Source organism: Oncorhynchus nerka, linkage group LG27, assembly GCF_034236695.1.
Source record: "Oncorhynchus nerka isolate Pitt River linkage group LG27, Oner_Uvic_2.0, whole genome shotgun sequence".
Lineage (NCBI taxonomy): Eukaryota > Metazoa > Chordata > Actinopteri > Salmoniformes > Salmonidae > Oncorhynchus > Oncorhynchus nerka.
This window is the reverse complement of record NC_088422.1, coordinates 86,933,449-86,952,182: the sequence shown is the minus strand read 5'-3', so window position 1 is coordinate 86,952,182 and position 18,734 is coordinate 86,933,449. Positions and strand designations below refer to the sequence as shown.

The 18,734-nt window shown below is 42.5% G+C and overlaps 1 protein-coding gene across 1 annotated transcript in view; it reads right to left on the bottom strand.

Annotated features, from left to right (window-relative positions):
- Positions 1–18,734, bottom strand: part of efl1 (elongation factor like GTPase 1) — a 79,463-nt gene that overhangs the window by 51,548 nt on the left and 9,181 nt on the right. Inside the window, exons 13-15 of the mRNA XM_065012220.1 lie at positions 3,177–3,338; positions 2,827–2,998; positions 2,174–2,312 (exon numbers count right to left, since the gene is read on the bottom strand). Of these exons, the coding sequence (XP_064868292.1) occupies positions 2,174–2,312; positions 2,827–2,998; positions 3,177–3,338 (473 nt within the window). The remainder of the gene's footprint in view (positions 1–2,173; positions 2,313–2,826; positions 2,999–3,176; positions 3,339–18,734) is intronic.

Here is an 18,734-nt window from a genome sequence, read left to right as displayed (position 1 = left end):
ACATGATGAACTGGATGTGTAGTCTGGTGATGACAGGACCACTACATGATGAACTGGATGTGTAGTCTGGTGCTGACAGGATTACTACATGATGAACTGGATGTGTAGATGAACTGGTGTGTATGACAGGACCACTACATGATGAACTGGATGTGTAGTCTGGTGCTGACAGGACCACTACATGATGAACTGGATGTGTAGTCTGGTGATGACAGGACCACTGATGAACTGGATGATGAACTGATGAAATGGATGTGTAGTCTGGTGATGACAGGACCACTACATGATGAAATGGATTTTTAGTCTGCTGATGACAGGACCACTACATGATGAACTGGATGTGTAGTCTGCTGATGAGAGGACCACTACATGATGAACTGGATGTGTAGTCTGCTGATGACAGGACTACTACATGATGAACTGGATGTGTAGTCTGCTGATGACAGGACCACTACATGATGAACTGGATGTGTAGTCTGGTGATGACAGGATTACTACATGATGAACTGGATGTGTAGTCTGCTGATGACAGGACCACTACATGATGAACTGGATGTGTAGTCTGGTGCTGACAGGACCACTACATGATGAACTGGATGTGTAGTCTGGTGATGACAGGACTACTACATGATGAACTGGATGTGTAGTCTGGTGATGACAGGATTACTACATGATGAACTGGATGTGTAGTCTGGTGATGACAGGACTACTACATGATGAACTGGATGTGTAGTCTGGTGACTGATGAACTGGAGGTCTGGTTACTTACTACATGATGAACTGAATGTGTAGTCTGGTGCTGACAGGACTACTACATGATGAACTGAATGTGTAGTCTGGTGCTGACAGGATTACTACATGATGAACTGGATGTGTAGTCTGGTGCTGACAGGATTACTACATGATGAACTGGATGTGTAGTCTGGTGATGACAGGACTACTACATGATGAACTGAATGTGTAGTCTGGTGCTGACAGGACTACTACATGATGAACTGGATGTGTAGTCTGGTGATGACAGGACTACTACATGATGAACTGGATGTGTAGTCTGGTGCTGACAGGACTACTACATGATGAACTGGATGTGTAGTCTGGTGCTGACAGGACCACTACATGATAAATCATCTTCTCCACGATAAGGGCATTAGACAGCTGCTGTACAGTCAATATGGCTAATGCACATCTATTTCATAATGTCCTAATGGTATAGGCAAGGCAAAAAGTTTCCCTTTCAGTAATTGAATGTAGAGATCTGCAAAGTGATCACGTACACACACACATATCCAGTTCTGTTTTGGTGAAAAACCGAGGGATAAGCCTGGAGAAATGTAACCGCTCAAATCAAATTCATAGACAGAGCTAAGGATGCAAGGACCGACCGTTAATAGTATTAAAATGATAGTTTCAACCATGTTGAGACTGTACAGTGTTTACATTCACATTGTTTACAAACATTGGAGTAAAATAAGCTTATATTTTGGGTTCTGATTGGGTACAACATGATCATGAGGCATTTACAAGTTATATTCTTCAAGAATCAATGTATCATTCATTTATCCGTTTAAAAAAATGTATGTAGCAACTAAGAATTCTAGCTTTAAAAGGTCCAATGCAGCCGTTTTAATCTCAAATTATTTCATGGTAACAATTAAGTACCTGACTGATTGTTTTCAATAAAAATTGACAAAAAAACAAACAAAAAAATAGCTTCTTAGCCAAGTGCAATTTCTCAAGCAAGAATTTTGCTAAGACTGTCTGGGTGTGGTATGAGTGGGGAGGGTAAAACTGAAAACTTGCTCTTATTGGCAGAGAGGTTTGGAACTCTCTTTCTTATTGGTCTATTAACTAATTTATCGCATGGTGATGTCACCATGGAAGGCCAAAAATCCATCACACCAGAACAGACTGAAATCTGTTCAAACAGCGCTTACACTAACGCATTACCATCTATTTTCACAATATTATTCCAACCTCAGTGTGGAAATATATATATAAAACACAGGAAAATCACGTCTGACGGCACTGGGCCTTTCAAAGAACTCTGAAAGATGTAACTTTCACCTTTATTCGTGCAGTAAAAAGAACATTGGATAACAAGTTAAATCCTATTATGCATGAACCTTTCAAAAGACCATTCACTTCAAGTAGGTGTAGGTGTTTGAGTACTTACCCAGTACGTTCCCTGATGGCACCTCTTCTAGTTCCTCCAGCTCTCTGCCCATCAGCAGGTAGAGGCTGTCCATGGTGCAGCAGGCCAGGTGAGGGACGGGAGGGAGACGGGCACTCACACTAGTACTGCCCTCTGGGAGCTGACAGACAGACAGAGAAAGAGAGAGCGAAACAGAGAGAGAACATTAGATCTCTAGAGCATCAGAGACAATCATCCAGTACATTGGTTGTGTGATATTGGATTCTAAAAGCAATTGTTAGTTAGTAGTACTGCTACTGACGCCAGGAGGGACGAGGCAACAATAATACAACGACTTGTCTGTCTCAAATGGCACCCTATTCCATACAGTATATAGCGCACTACTGTTGCCCAGGCCACAGGGGAACACAGCCCTCATCATAGAAGTCAATGTTATCTTTAACCTTGGAATACACATCTTGAGATGGAAACAAACAGGCAGAACATTTATGATTGTTGCTCTTTGAACAAACAGCATTTGGTTTCATCTTCAGAACAGTTATTGTTTTGTCTGGTGAATATTGCAAATTGAGCAGAAAATGTGTTTTGTGCCTCTGCAGTGTGTGTACGTGTGTGTGCCCACATGCCTGTGTGTGTGTGTGTGTGTGCCTGCCTGTAAGTGTGTACATCCTTACCATGCGCAGGCCTTGTGCAGGGTCGTACTTGGGCCCCATCACAAACACCTTCTGTCCTCTGCGGACCACCCCGCTGTAGACTCTGGCGAAGGCTACGAACGTCTCCTTCCCCTCCTCCTCCTCTGGTTTAGCCTTCAGAGGCAGGCCCTGTATCTGGCCTGAGACACCCTCACTACCTGCATGTCAGGAAAGACAATGAGACATACACTGGTATCAGTGATATCATCATGAACATACTGGTTATTGGAAATGGCCAGAGCTTCCAAACCACTAGGGGGAAAAGAGGCCAGGGGTTGGGGTTTTAGCAAGGTAAGAGAGTGTGTGTGTGTGTGTGAGAGAGAGAGAGACACTTGCCTATGGTGTTGTCTCCACCAGGAGTGGTTGCCGGTGTTGTACTTCCTGATTGGGCATTTCCCTCCCTACTTTCCGTCTGCTGAATGGCTGCCAGCCTCTCAGTGTGTCTCTGTCTGGCCAGCTCCCTGCGCTGGGCCATCTCCTCCTGGGTCAACGGCCTGTGTGCGCACACACACAAACACACCTGTTCAGTAGGTAGAAAATGTTTTGAAAATACTCCAATGCAAAACGTTTTGCTATTGTGTGCCCTACTGAACACTGTCCATTGTTTGGGCCAATGAATACACATTCTATTAGACATGACACATCAAAACAGAAATGTAACAACCCACTAAACCAAATCTTTAGAGCAGGGTAACATAGCCTAGCAACTAGCACCGCTCTGTTTAATTTGATTCATCCTTTATTTAACCAGAGAAGTCACACTGAAACTGTTAAATCTCTTTTTCCATGTGAGCCCTGGCCAAGAATCCATCATACAGTGCCTTCAGAAAGTAATCAGACCCCTTGACTTTTTCCACATTTTGTTATATTACAGCCTTACTCTAAAATGGATTTAATTATTATTTCCCCCTTATCAAATCTACACAAAATACCCCATAGTGATAAAGCGAAAAAAGGTTTGTACAAATATTTGCAAATGTTTTAAAAATAAAAAACAGAAATACCTTATTTACATAAGTATACAGACCCTTTGCTATGAGACTCGAAATTGAGCTCAGTTGCATCCTGTTTCCACTGATCATCCTAGAGATGTTTCTACAACTTGGAGTCCACCTGTGGTAAATTCAATTGATTGGACATGATTTGGAAAGGCACACACCTGTCTATATAAGGTCTCACAGTTGACAGTGCAAGTCAGAGCAAAAACCAGGCCATGAGGTCGAATGAATTGTCTGTCGAGCTCCGAGACAGGATTGTGTCGAGGCACAGAACTGGGGAATGGTACACAAACATTTTTTACAGCATTGAAAGTCCCCAAGAACACAGTGGCCTCAATCATTCTTAAATAGAAGAAGTTTGGAATCACCAAGACTCTTCCCAGAGCTCGCCGCCTGGCTAAACTGAGCAATTGGGAGAGAAGGGCCTTGGTCAGGGAGGTGACCAAGAACCCAATAGTCACACTTACAGCACTCCAGAGTTCCTCTGTGGTGATGGAAGAACCTTCCAGAAGGACAACCAGCTCTGCAGCACTCCACCAACCTTTATGGTACAGTGGCCAGACGGAAGCCATTCCTCAGTAAAAGACACATGACAGCACGACTCTCAGACCATGACAAACAAGATTCTCTGGTCCAAGACTGAACTCTTTGGCCTAAATGCCAAGCGTCACGTCTGGAGGAAACATGGCACCATCCCTACGGTGAAGCATGGTAGTGGCAGCATCATGCTGTGGGGATGTTTTTCAGGGGCAGGGACTGGGAGACTAGTCAGGATCGAGGGAAAGATGAATAGAGCAAAGTACAGAGAAATCATAGATGCTAACATGCTCCAGATTGCTCAGGACCTCTGGGGCGAAGGTTCACCATCCAACAGGACAAGGACCCTAAGCACATAACCAAGACAACACAGGAATGGCTTCAGGAGAATTCTCTGAATGTCCTTGAGTGACCCAGTCAGAGCCCGGACTTGAACCCTATCGAATATCTCTGGAGAGATCTGAAAATATCTGTGCAGCGACACTCCCTACGCAACCTGAGTACTGAGTAAAGTGTCTGAATACTAATGTAAATGTGATATCAGTTTTTTATATTAAATACATTTGCAAAAGTTTCTAAAAACCTGTTTTTCCTTTGTCATTATGCGGTATTGTGTGTAGACTGATGGGGGGGGGGGGGTAGGCTGTAACGTAACAAAATGTGGAAAAAGTGAAGGGTCTGAATACTTTATGAATACACTGTGTAGTTACACAGACAGAACACAACAATGAATGGAAGTTAAAACAGCGCAAAGAGCATAAGATAAGTTAAAAAGAGCAGGTTTCCAAGCAAAATGCTCCTTAAAAAAGGTGTAATCTATGTTTAATGGCTATCCAATCTGAGATTTAAAATGATTAATGGGAATAAAATGATCTAGTATCAGCCTGTGGTTGTCGCTACAGTAAGTGTCCCAAATGGAACCCTAGTCCATATTTGGTACACTACTTAAAATCAAAATGTACTGGTCATGTACACAATTATGCAAATGTTATCGCAGGTGCAGGGCAATACTTGTACTTCCAGCTCCAACAGCGCAGCAATATCTTGCAATACACACAATCCCCAAAATTATAATAATAAAAAAAGAAAGAAATTTATGAATACCTATCAGCACGAGCAATTTTAGAGTCCGGAAAAAATACAATACCAGTCAAAAAGTTTGGACACACTTACTCATTCAAGGGATTTTCTTATTTTTACTATTTTCTACATTGTAGAATAATAGTGAAGACATCAACACTATGAAATAACACATATGGAATCATGTAGTTAACAAAAAAATGCTTGACAAATCAAAATATATTTTATATTTGAGATTCTTCAAAGTAGCCACCCTTTGCCTTGATGACAACTTTGCATACTCTTGGCATTCTCTCAACCAGCTTCTTGAGGTAGTCACCTGGAATGCATGTCAATTAACAGGTGTGTCTTGTTAAAAGTTAAATTGGAATTGATTTCCTTCTTAATGCGTTTGAGGCAATCTGTTGTGTTGTGACAAGGTAGGGGTGGTATACAGAAGATATCCTATTTGGTAAAAGACCAAGTCCATACCATGTCAAGAACAGCCCAAATAAGCAAAGAGAAATGACAGTACATCATTACTTTAAGACATGAAGGTCAGTCAATGCGAAAGTTTCAAGTGCAGTCGCAAAAACCATCAAGCGCTATGATGAAACTGGCTCTCATGAAGATCGCCACAGGAATGGAAGACCCAGAGTTACCTCTGATGCAGAGGATAAGTTCATTCGAGTTACCAGCCTCAGAAATTGCAGCCCAAATAAATGCTTCACCGAGTTCAAGTAACAGACACATCTCAACATCAACTGTTCAGAGGAGACTGTGTGAATCAGGCCTTCATGGTCGAATTGCTGCAAATAAACCATTACTAAAAGGACACCAATAAGAAGAAGAGACTTGGTTGGGCCAAGAAACACGAGCAATGGACATTAGACCAGTGAAAATCTGTCCTTTCGTCCAAATTGGAGATTTTTGATTCCAACCGCTGTGTCTTTGTGAGACGCAGAGTAGGTGAACGGATGATCTCCGCATGTGTGGTTCCCACCGTGAAGCATGGAGGGGGTATCATGGTGTGGGGGTGCTTTGCTGATGACACTGTCTGTGATTTATTTAGAATTCAAGGCACACTTAACCAGCATGGCTACCACAGCATTCTATAGCGATACGCCATCCCATCTGGTTTGCGCTTAGTGGGACTATCATTTGTTTCTCAACAGGACAATGACCCAACACACACTTTCAGGCTGTGTAAGGGCTATTTGACCAAGAAGGAGAGTGATGGAGATCTGCATCAGATAACCTGGCCTCCACTATCACCCGACCTCAACCCAATTGAGATGGTTTAGGATGAGTTGGACCCCAAAGTGAAGGAAAAGCAGCCAAAAAGTGCTCAGCATATGTGGGAACTCCTTCAAGAATGTTGGAAAAGCATTCCTCATGAAGCTGGAGAGAATGCCAAGAATGTGATGTCATCAAGGCAAAGTGTGGCTACTTTGAAGAATATATATTTTGATTGGTTGAACACTTTTTTAGTTACTTTATGATTCCATGTGTTATTTCATTGTTTTGATGTCTTCACTATTATTCTACAATGTAGAAAATAGTAAAAATAAAGAAAAACCCTTGAACGAGTAGGTGTCCAAATTTTTTACTGGTACTGTATGTGTCCAGACAGCGTGTGAATGGTATGGGACCAGGGCTCTGGTCAAAAGTAGTGCACTAGGCAATAGGGTGCCATTTGGGATGCAGCGTGGAGTCAAGAGGTCAGGTTTGTACCTCATCCTACCAAGTCCCGTCATCGCATGATGGTTATTTGTGCTGCTAACTTCCCTCACCGAGAAACTATGTTCTAATTACCTACCGGCGATGGAAAATATGCAAAGGTTAAATTTGACCAATTATGACAACATAGGTGGTGTCTCCGGGCCAAGCTGGAAAAACAGAATAACAATTACTCTAAAATTGCTCTGGCCACCACAAACTCAAGGCACGTGGGTGTGTCGTTTGAAATGGCAAACTGCAGAGTCAATGCGGTGAGTGGTGTGTGTGTGTGTCTGTGTGTGTGTGTGAGAGAGAGAGCTTCAAAGTGACTACATTGATACAGCTGGAAGCCATGATTGACAGTAGTGGCCATCCACACAAGTTCAGCTCCCTGACGACCGACCGCTTAAACTATCCCATAATTTAGGATCCGTCCCAAATGGCACCCCATTCCCTATATAGTGCACTACTTTTGACCTGGGCCCACAGGGAATAGGGTGCCATTTGGGACATAATAAACAATAAAACAAGCTCTGCTGATTACGTTTTGTATAAATTAGACAGAAACGGGCCTAAACGAATACAGGCTTGCCATGAAGACCGCAACATGGGACAAATGGAACAATGTATTGTACTGAAGGACTACTTGTGGAATGCTGCTAACCACTGACTTCTGCTTTTAGTGTGAGGTGTGTCTCCTGCAATTTGTCACCCCACACACACACTCTTTCGAACATCACACATACCTGCGTGCACTGCACACACGCTCATCCCCCTCATATTCCATTTCACCCGAGATTCACTTATTTCCTCCACGTTCAATAATTCCAACCCGTTGCATTCATAAGCGTACTGCGTAGCTACATTCTTTAACAAAGCGACCACAGCAGAGCTGCCGTGTTTTTCTTGATGAGGTCAAATCAGTCGCTCATGGGCAATAATGGGAAAGCCATGCGTTGTGGTCTCTGGCCTCCGTTGCAGTGGTTATAAAGTAATGGCTTCGCAAGCTTCTCAACGTTAAAGTAGGATTCTCTCAAAACCACAAGCCTTTTAAGTGTGTTATAAGCTGGTTGTGTGTGTGTGTGTGTGATATATATCTGTTTTAAATATGTGGAAAATGAGACGATATTGATACTAAAGCTGTTCGTGAAACCGTCTTCATCAGCATCATACCATACTGGAAGGCTGGAACGCATTCATCCATACTGGAACGCTTTGGATGGTTGGTTGAAGTCTGACTCTGCTTCTTAGTCTTTGCTGCACGTGCTATTGTGTTGCTGAGATCAAAAAACGTTTGGGTCACATTTGTTTGAGAATTCTCACTTGATAGACTTAGAATTCTGCTTTCGTCCCACTTGCAGGATTCTACAGGACTTGAACACAGAACACATTGGTTTCACTCTTTTGTTCACTGATTAATTTGTTAACTCAACAGTCTTGTTGTTCCATGATGAAACTCTTTCCAAGTTCTGTTATAGATGTTTTGCTATCTCTTATAAATAATTAAAACATACAGAACGACTGCTGCTTTGATAAAAAGAAACAGAACATCTAGGTTCCTCATACTGTTAATGAGAGAGGGATGTTTTAGTGTGTGGCTGTGTGCATGCCAGTGTGTGTATTCTGCCGAGCAACTGCCCAGAGCCATTAATAAAACCCACTGACATCACCAGCCAATCAGATGTGAGGACATTTAAAACACCAGGTCAAGACTGTTTGTGGAGAGAGAGACACAGACAGATGGAGAGAGTCAGAAAGGAAGGGGCGAGAGAGGGAGAGAGAAAGAACGGGGTGTAGAGAGAGGTAGAAACAGAGAGGTTGCCCTCTCACTCCTACGAGCAGTCTCAGAACTACTACTGAGACCTAAATTGATGGTGGGTGCCATGGTAACAAAGCATAACCATAGCTGTGGAGGCATGTAGGAGTGTCAGCCAGGAACCCCCTGAAGCTGATTCAGAAAGAGAAACAGAGACAGAGAGACCACTGTGACTGACACAAAATGAAGGAAAGCTTTGGTCAAAAGCAGTGCACTATATAGGGAATAAGTTGCTATTTAGAAGACATCCAGAAAGATTGTAAGCCGTTAAGATGGCAAAACAGTCAGCGAAGTAAACAGAACATGGTTATGCATAGTTTTACTTATGTAGCATGTACACAAAGATCTAGGTCAGGCTGGCTCAATGGAGCTGAACTCAACGGTTCCAGTATGAACGGTCTAGGATGAAGTTTCCCCTAGATGCCAATCTATGGTCAGTTTCCCACACTAATGGTTAAGGTTAGGAAAGGAAGAGGGGAAGCTGATCCTAGATCTGTCCCAAATTCGTGTCAAGAGAAACAAGACACAGATGCTGTGGTATTTGTAGTTCTTAACATTAGGGACCAGGAGTTTTCCTGATCACAACTCTGGGCCTGTATTTAGCAAGTGTCTCAGAGTAGGAGTGCTAAAATAGGATCAGAGATACGCCTGAAGTGATATGCACAGCTTCAATGACCCATGCTAGCCACAGATATGCCTGAGGTGATACAGTATAGATAAAATAAATAAATAATAATAATCAGATGAGAGGCTATGGTATGTAGTTTCAATGGTCCTACTAGTCCATGGGTGGCCAATGATATGTCTGGGCTGACAAGGTATGGATCTGATGAGAGAAAATCTGTGGTATGTACAGTAATTGTCCCCAACTAGTCCATGGGTGGCCTGGGATCTGCCAGCAGCGTGTGTGTGCTACTGCAGCAGGTGGCAGCCATCAGGGGAAGGAAGGGGTCCTGGCTGGATCATTAGGCTGATGGTGGCCAGGCCTTTTCTACTGTAGTATACTGTGTGTGGGATGGCATGCTTCCTCTTCACTAACATCCTTCACTCTCCCCCTTTCTATCTCTCACTGAACTAATACAGGCTAGTTAGGTCTCTCTCTCTCTCCCTCCTTTATCTCAGTGTAATGGTAGAATCAGCCATTACAGGGTGATACCGTGACAGAGGAGAGGAGGAAGTGAGTGAGTGAGTGAGTGAGTGAGTGAGTGAGTGAGTGAGTGAGTGAGTGAGTGAGTGAGTGAGTGAGTGAGTGAGTGAGTGAGTGAGTGAGTGAGTGAGTGAGTGACAAAGAGAGCAACCTGTGGGGGTTAAGTGAATGGAGAGGAAAAATATCCTCCGTGTACAAATGTAAAACACCAAATAATACATGCAGAGCAGAAGAAGGCCGATACCCGCTAATTATAACATTTATAGAAAAGAGCCATTCAATTCTACAACCACCTAAAAGGAAGTGATTCCCAAACATTCCAGAACAAAGCCATCACCTACAGGGAGATGAACCTGGAGAAGAGTCCTCTAAGCAAGCTGGTCCTCTGTTCACAAACACACCCCACAGAGCCCCAAATCAGCAACACAATTAGACCCAACCAAATCATGAGAAATAAACAAATAATTACTTGACACATTGGAAAGAATTAACAAAAAAACAGAGCGAACTAGAATGCTATTTGGCCCTAAACAGAGAGTGCACAGTGGCAGAATACCTGACCACTGTGACTGTCCCAAACTTAAGGAATGCTATGTACAGACTCAGTGAGCATAGCCCTGCTATTGAGAAAGGCCGTCGTAGGCAGACCTGGCTCTCAAGAGAAGACAGGCTATGTGCACACTGCCCAAAAAATTAGGTGGAAACTTCCTGCTCAAGTCCTTCTGTTCACCTGACTTAGAATTCCTCACAATCAAATGTTGTCGGCATTATCTACCAAGAGAATTCTCTTCGATTATAATCACAGCCACATATATTCCCCCCCAAGCAGACACATCGATGGACCTGAACGAACTTCATTTGACTCTGTGTAAACTGGAAACCACATATCCTGAGGCTGCATTCATTGTAGCTGGGGATTTTAACAAGGCTAATCTGAAAACAAGACTCCCTAAATTCTATCAGCATATCGATTGTGCTACCAGGGCTGGTAAAACCCTGGATCATTGTTATTGTAACTTCCACGACGCATATAAGGCCCTCCCCCGCCTTCCTTTCGGAAAAGCTGACCACGACTCCATTTTGTTGCTCCCTGCCTATAGACAGAGACTAAAACAGGAAGCTCCCGCGCTCAGGTCTGTTCAACGCTGGTCCGACCAATCTGATTCCAGGCTTCAAGATTGCTTCGATCACGTGGACTGGGATATGTTCCGCATTGCGTCAAACAACAACATTGAAGAATATGCTGATTCGGTGAGCGAGTTTATTTGCAAGTGCATCGGCGATGTCGTACCCACAGCAACTATTACAAAATTCCCAAACCAGAAACCGTGGATTAATGGCAGCATTCGAGCAAAACTGAAAGCGCGAATCACTGCTTTTAATCAGGGCAAGGTGACCGGAAACATGACCGAATACAAACAGTGTAGCTATTCCCTCCGCAAGGCAATCAAACAAGCTAAGCGTCAATATAGAGACAAAGTAGAGTCGCAATTCAACGGCTCAGACACAAGAGGTATGTGGCAGGGTCTACAGTCAATCACGGATTACAACCCAGACAGACTAAACAACTTCTTTGCTCGCTTTGAGGACAATACAGTGCCACTGACACCGCCCGCTACCAAAACCTGCGGACTCTCCTTCACTGCAGCCGAAGCGAGTAAAACATTTAAACGTGTTAACCCTCGCAAGGCTGCAGGCCCAGACGGCATCTCCAGCCGCGTCCTCAGAGCATGCGCAGACCAGCTGGCTGGTGTGTTTACGGACATATTCAATCAATCCTTATCCCAGTCTGCTGTTCCCACATGCTTCAAGAGGGCCGCCATTGTTCCTGTTCCCAAAAAAGCTAAGGTAACTGAGCTAAACGACTACCGCCCGTAGAACTCACTTCTGTCATCATGAAGTGCTTTGAGAGACTAGTCAAGGACCATATCAACTCCACCCTATCTGACAGCCTAGACCCACTCCGATTTGCTTACCGCCCCAATAGGACCACAGACGACGCAATCGCAACCACACTGCCCTAACCCATCTGGACAAGAGGAATACCTATGTTAGAATGCTGTTCATCGACTACAGCCTGCCAACGGGGCTTCTTTCTACTCCACAGACCTAAGGCATACAGACACTGAGGATCTAATTTTGCACGCCCAATTTTTCAGTTTTTGATTTGTTAAAAAAGTTTGAAATATCCAATAAATGTTGTTCCACTTCATGATTGTGTCCCACTTGTTGTTGATTCTTCACAAAAAAATACAGTTTTATATCTTTATGTTTGAAGCCTGAAATGTGGCAAAAGGTCACAAAGTTCAAGGGGGCCGAATACTTTCGCAAGGCACTGTATGTGTGTGTGTCAAATCAAATGTTATTTATCACATGCCGAATACAACTACTGTAGATTTTAGAGTGAAATGCTTACCAACGATGCAGTGTGTGTGTGTGTTAGTGATGCACGGGTCAGCCTGTTTTTCACCTGCACCTGCTAATAACCCATCCGCAACCGCCCGGCTAAGTGCAAATCTGAGGCCCACAACCGACCCTAACCCACAAATATAAAAAATGCGCTGTACAGGGAAAGATGGCAGAGCAATATTTTGCCAGGCCTTTTAGATAGGCTTATGTTTCTGCTTATAATGTCCAACATTTTGGTAGGCTATTTGTCCGTCAACTTATAATTAGATACATGCTTCTCTTCTGTCATTACTTGTTGCCCTAGAATTAAGCAATAAGTCACAAGGGGGTGTGGTATATGGCCAATATACCACGGCTAAGGGCTGTTCTTAAGCACAATCATTGCGGAGTACCTGGAAACAGCCCTTAACCGTGGTATATTGGCCATATACCACAAACCCCCAAGGTGCCTTATTGCTATTATAAAGTGGTTACCAACGTAATTAGAGCAGTAAAAATGCATGTTTTGTCATACTTTCTGATATACCGGGGCTGTTAGTCAATCAGCACCCAGGGCTCGAACGACCCAGTTAATTAAACTAAATAAACCCTTGCTCACCAAACTAATGTAATGAATCAGTAGAATGAATGCTTCAATCTAGTTGACGTCAGTTAAGTTCTTTCTCTCGGGCAGCAAAGACATTTAGGGACCGGGAAGATTTTCAGTACAAAATCTCCAAATTACGTCAGTTTGACCGGTTTTAAATGAATTAAAAGCTGTGAAAACTACCCAACATGTTTATGATAGGATTTCAGTTCACCTTGGATGCATATTTTATGTGGTTGAAATACTATCAGCTTTTATGATGCTGATAAAGATAGCACCTTTACATACGGTCCCTAACCGCACATTCATTCTCTCAAGAATGCATAAAGAAATAAATCTAATTTCTCCACTCCTGTTCCCAAGTCAAAATGTACATTTGGTAAATCATTTTACTGCAAGAAATACTTCATTTCGGTAGGAGTACATAATTAGGCTACAGACCTACAGTCAGTGTCCAGATTTCAGGCTACGATCCCATTTAACCCATTTATCTGAACAGTAGCCTTCAGTAGTGCTTTTTTTTATAGGTTGGTTGGGTTTCGGTTATATTATTAAAAAAATAATGATTTCGGTTTCGATATTTTTGCATTGTGAAATAATGACATTACAATGATTTTAGAGCTTTGTAACAGAAATTCCAAAACCAAAAATAGTGACCATTCAATTGCCAAAACATAGAAAATATCCCAATGACATGTGTCAGGTCCTCTAGAAAATATCCCAATGACATGTGTCAGGTCCTCTAGAAAATATCCCAATGACATATGTCAGGTCCTCTAGAAAATATCCCAATGACATGTGTCAGGTCCTCTAGAAAATATCCCAATGACATGTGTCAGGTCCTCTAGAAAATATCCCAATGACATGTGTCAGGTCCTCTAGAAAATATCCCAATGACATGTGTCAGGTCCTCTAGAAAATATCCCAATGACATGTGTCAGGTCCTCTAGAAAATATCCCAATGACGTGTGTCAGGTCCTCTAGAAAATATCCCAATGACATATGTCAGGTCCTCTAGAAAATATCCCAATGACATGTGTCAGGTCCTCATTGGGTAGACCAGTGGTTCACAACCATTGATACTACTGTAGGATCCCTCGGGGTATATGACCTATCCACAAGGGGTACTTGAGAAGACTCATGAGACCATAGGTCTATAGGTAAAATGCACATGAGGGGGTATTTCAGGGGTACTCCTGGCAGAGCAAAATTCAGTTATTGGTACAGAAACTGAAAAAGGTTGGGAACCACTGGGTAGATATCAATAGAAAAATGGACAATTACTAGGAAATAAAATATTTCAGTTGGGTATACTACTTAATTTGTATTTTATTGTATTATTTTTAATTCCTTTAAGTCATGATCTCATCTCTGCTCAGGCAATAGCAGTCATCCAGCCAGACCATCTAACGTTCTCTCTGTTCTCCCCATACTGTACTGTCTTTAGGCATCCTATTTAGCTAGCCTGCTTAAATATGCTGCAGAGCTGTCAAACAAAATCATTTCACTAGTTCTTCAAAGTAGATAAGTTATGCTTTCACAAACTGTCTCTGTCCCCCTCGTCGTTGTGTAGATTCGTCTCTCATGCAGTCTTTGTGTATCTAACCTAACGAAGCAGGCGTGAAAGTGTATCGGTCCAGAGATCTGTATATAATGTTGAGATGCTCATGTCTCCACCCTAACAAAGGCAGGAAGGCAGGAGAAAAGCTTCAGTCCATAATAAGCCCGTAGAAACAAATTGGGCTTATTTTGGACAGATTTTGGCAAGAGTGAAACCTCTCGCGTCACCTCTTCCGCTCTGATCAGTCTCTGTCGGAGCCATAAAAAACAAAAACAATGGATTATGGTCATTGTAGTTAATTACCACATTTCTGCACTGAACTAGGTTGAATATTTGCTTAATGAAAACTACAACTTCCTTCAGCCCAGCGTCCCACATAGTTATTGACTTGATTTCTCTCCTGAATTATTTGATCTCTCTCTAAAGAAACGTTGCGTTGGGCAAAAAAAAACGAAACTAAATTAAATTCAAGTAATTGAACCGATGTCGGTCAATTAGTTGTTTAGGAGTAATAACAGAGGTAAAAAAACGAATGGTCAGTTATTCGCTCAGCACTACCGGGACTGCCATCATCCTCCTTTACCACTCCCCCAAATCTTTCCCAAACTTTAGGCTAATGTTCTTTTAATGGTACTTTTTGCCTCAGTGGATCGACGTGAACTTTTTCCCAAAAGCATTTGTCAACTGGCGTATATTTGGCCAGCGTACAGTTACGCCCTAAAACTTAGGCTATGCACTAACGGCTGATTTAAAAAAATGTATACATGTCACAAGGATTTTTTATGTGAATGAGCCCTGGTCAAAAGTAGGGCCCTATGTAGGGAATAGGGTGCCATTTGGTATCCCGCCAAAGCCATTTGTACAGTCACCATCCCATTATAACATGACTATTATCCAACTGTATTGTTGAGGGGGACGCTGTAATAGCTATCAGTAGAGAACACACTATAATAGCTTCTGGAGAAGACTACACTAATTCTACATCCCAAATGGCACCCTATTCAGCGCACTACTTTTAACCAGGGCCCATAGCGCTCTGGTCAAAGTAGAGCACTATGAAGGGAATACGGTGCCATTTGGGATGTAGCCACACTCTCTTCCTGGAGCCGCACAGCACAGGAGCACTTTGCATCCTGGTCATTAAGCCTGGCAGACGCCATTATGGAAACACACACAATAAGTGCATTCAGCAAAGGAAGGTGAAACGACCACGTAACACTATCATCTTAAGTGGAACCTTGAAAATTATGTGTTAGAAGCCGCCATAGTACTACAATGTTATCACAAGTCAGACAATTGTTTCCAAAATGTGACATAATATGTCATTCCTACAACCATCCATATCTACAACCAGTCCTGGGTTCAAATACTTCAAACATCCCTCCCAATACTTGGAGCGTTTGTTTCAGTCTGCCTGGAGTGCCAGATGGATTTGCAGTTTTGGGACTTTTCTATTGGTTTATTAAGCCAGGCAAGCTTATAACCCACCCTGCCAATCCATTTTCCTCAACACGTGCTTCACAGGCCACGGCCATTAAAATAACACTGGGGAGCTGCGAAAATCTGCTTCTGAGGAGCAAATGTGGTGCTGGGGTGGCTCTACTGTAGTGCAGCATCCCTTTGTGGTATTTTAATGATATCAGTAGAATAGCTGTAACGTAACAAATGTGGAAAAAGTGAAGGAGGTTTGAATACTTTCCAAATGCACTCTGTGTATGTGTCATTCAAGGGTTTTCTTTATTTGGACTATTTCCTACATTGTAGAATAATAATGAAGACATCAAAACTATGAAATAACACATATGGAATCATGTCATAACCAAAAAAAAGTGATAAATAAAATAAAAAATATTTTATATTTGAGATTCTTCAAATAGCCACTCTTTGCCTTGATGACAGCTTTGGCATTCTCTCAACCAGCTTCACCTGGAATGATTTTCCAACAGTCTTGAAGGAGTTCCCACATACGCTGAGCACTTGTTGGCTGCTTTTCCTTCACTCTGCCGTCCAACTCATCCCAAACCATCTCAATTTGATTGAGGTCAGGGAATTGTGGGGGCCAGGTCATCTGATGCAGCAGGTCATCACTCTCCTCCGTGATAAAATAGCCCTTACACAGTCTGGAGGTGTGTTGGATTATTGTCCTGTTGAAAAACAAATGATAGTCCCACTATAAGCGCAAACCAGAAGGGATGGTGAATCGCTGCAGAATGCTGTGGAAGCCATGCAGGTTAAGTGTTCTAAATAAATCACAGTGTCGCCAGCAAAGCACCCCCACACCATGATACCCCCTCCTCCATGCTTCACGGTGGGAAATACACATGCGGAGATCATCTGTTCACCGACACCGCGTCTCACAAAGACACAGAGGTTGGAATCAAACATCTCCAATTTGGACTCCAGACCAAAAGATACATTCCACCGGTCTAATGTCCATTGCTCGTGTTTCTTGGACCAACCAAGTCTCTTCTTCTTATTGGTGTCCTTTTAGTAATGGTTTATTTGCAGCAATTCGACCATGAAGGCCTGATTCACACAGTCTCCTCTGAACAGTTGATGTTGAGATGTGTCTGTTACTTGAACTCTGTGAAGCATTTATTTGGGCTGCAATTTCTGAGGCTGGTAACTCTAATGAACATCCTCTGCAGTAGAGGTAACTCTGGGTCTTCCATTCCTGTGGCGGTCCTCATGAGAGCCTGTTTCATCACAGCGCTTGATGGTTTTTGCGACTGCACTTTCAAAGTTCTTGAAATGTTCCACATTGACTGACCATCATGTCTTAAAGAAATGATGGACTGTCATTTCTCTTTGCTTATTTGAGCTGTTTTTGCCATAACATGGAATTGGTCTTTTACCAAATAGGGATATCGTCTGTATAACCCCCTACCTTGGCACAACACAACTGATTGGCTCAAACGAATTAAGAAGGAAAGAAATTACACAAATTAACTTTTAAGAAGGCACACCTGTTAATTGAAATGCATTCCAGGTGACTACCTCATAAAGCTGGTTGAGAGAATGCCAAGAGTGTGCAAATCTTTCATCAAGGCAAAGAGTGGCTATTTGAAGAATCTCAAATATTTAGATTTTCTTAACTTTTTTGGGGTAGGGGGCAGTATTTTCACATCCGGATGAAAAGCATGCCCAGAGTAAACGGCCGGCTACAAAGCCATAAAAGCTAGAATATGCATATCGTTAGTAGATTTGGATAGCAAACACTCTGAAGTTTCTAAAACTGTTTGAATGATATCTGTGAGTATAACAGAACTCATGTGGCAGGCAAAAACCTGAGAAAAAAAATTGTGGGTGGGAAATCTGAGGTTGGTCGATTTTCAACTCAGCCCCTATTGAAGATAGTGGGATATTGGTAATGTTGCACTTCCTAAGGCTTCCACTAGATGTCAAGCGTCTTTAGAACCTTGTCTGATGCTTCTACTGTGAAGTGGGGCTGAAGGAGAAGGGAATGAGTAAGGTCTGCCATGAGCTGATCATGCTTTGACCATGCGCGTTCACATGAGAGGGAGCTCTGTTCCATCGCACTTCTGAAGACAATGGAATTCTCCGGTTGGAACATTATTGAAGATTTATGTTAAAAACATCCTAAAGATTGATTCAATACATCATTTGACATGTTTCTACTGACTGTTACGGAACTTTTTGACATTTCGTCTGCTTTTAGTGAACGCGCTTCGTGACTTTGGATTTGTTTACCAAACGCGCTAACAAACGTAACTATTTGGACATAAATGATGGACATTACCGAACAAAACAATCATTTCTTGTGGAAGTAGGAGTTCTGGGAGTGCATTCCGATGAAAATCAGCAAAAGGTAAGTGAAGATTTAATGCGATTTATGACTTTTGTTGACTGCATAATATTGTGTCTTGATTGAGCTCTGAGCGCCGACTCAGAATATTAGATGGTTTGCTTTTTCCGTAAAGCTTTTTTCAAATCTGCACAGCCTTTGCATTAAGGAGAAGTGCATCTAAAATTCTATGCATAACAGTTGTATCTTTTAGCAATGTTTATTATGAGTATTTCTGTAAATTGTTGTGGCG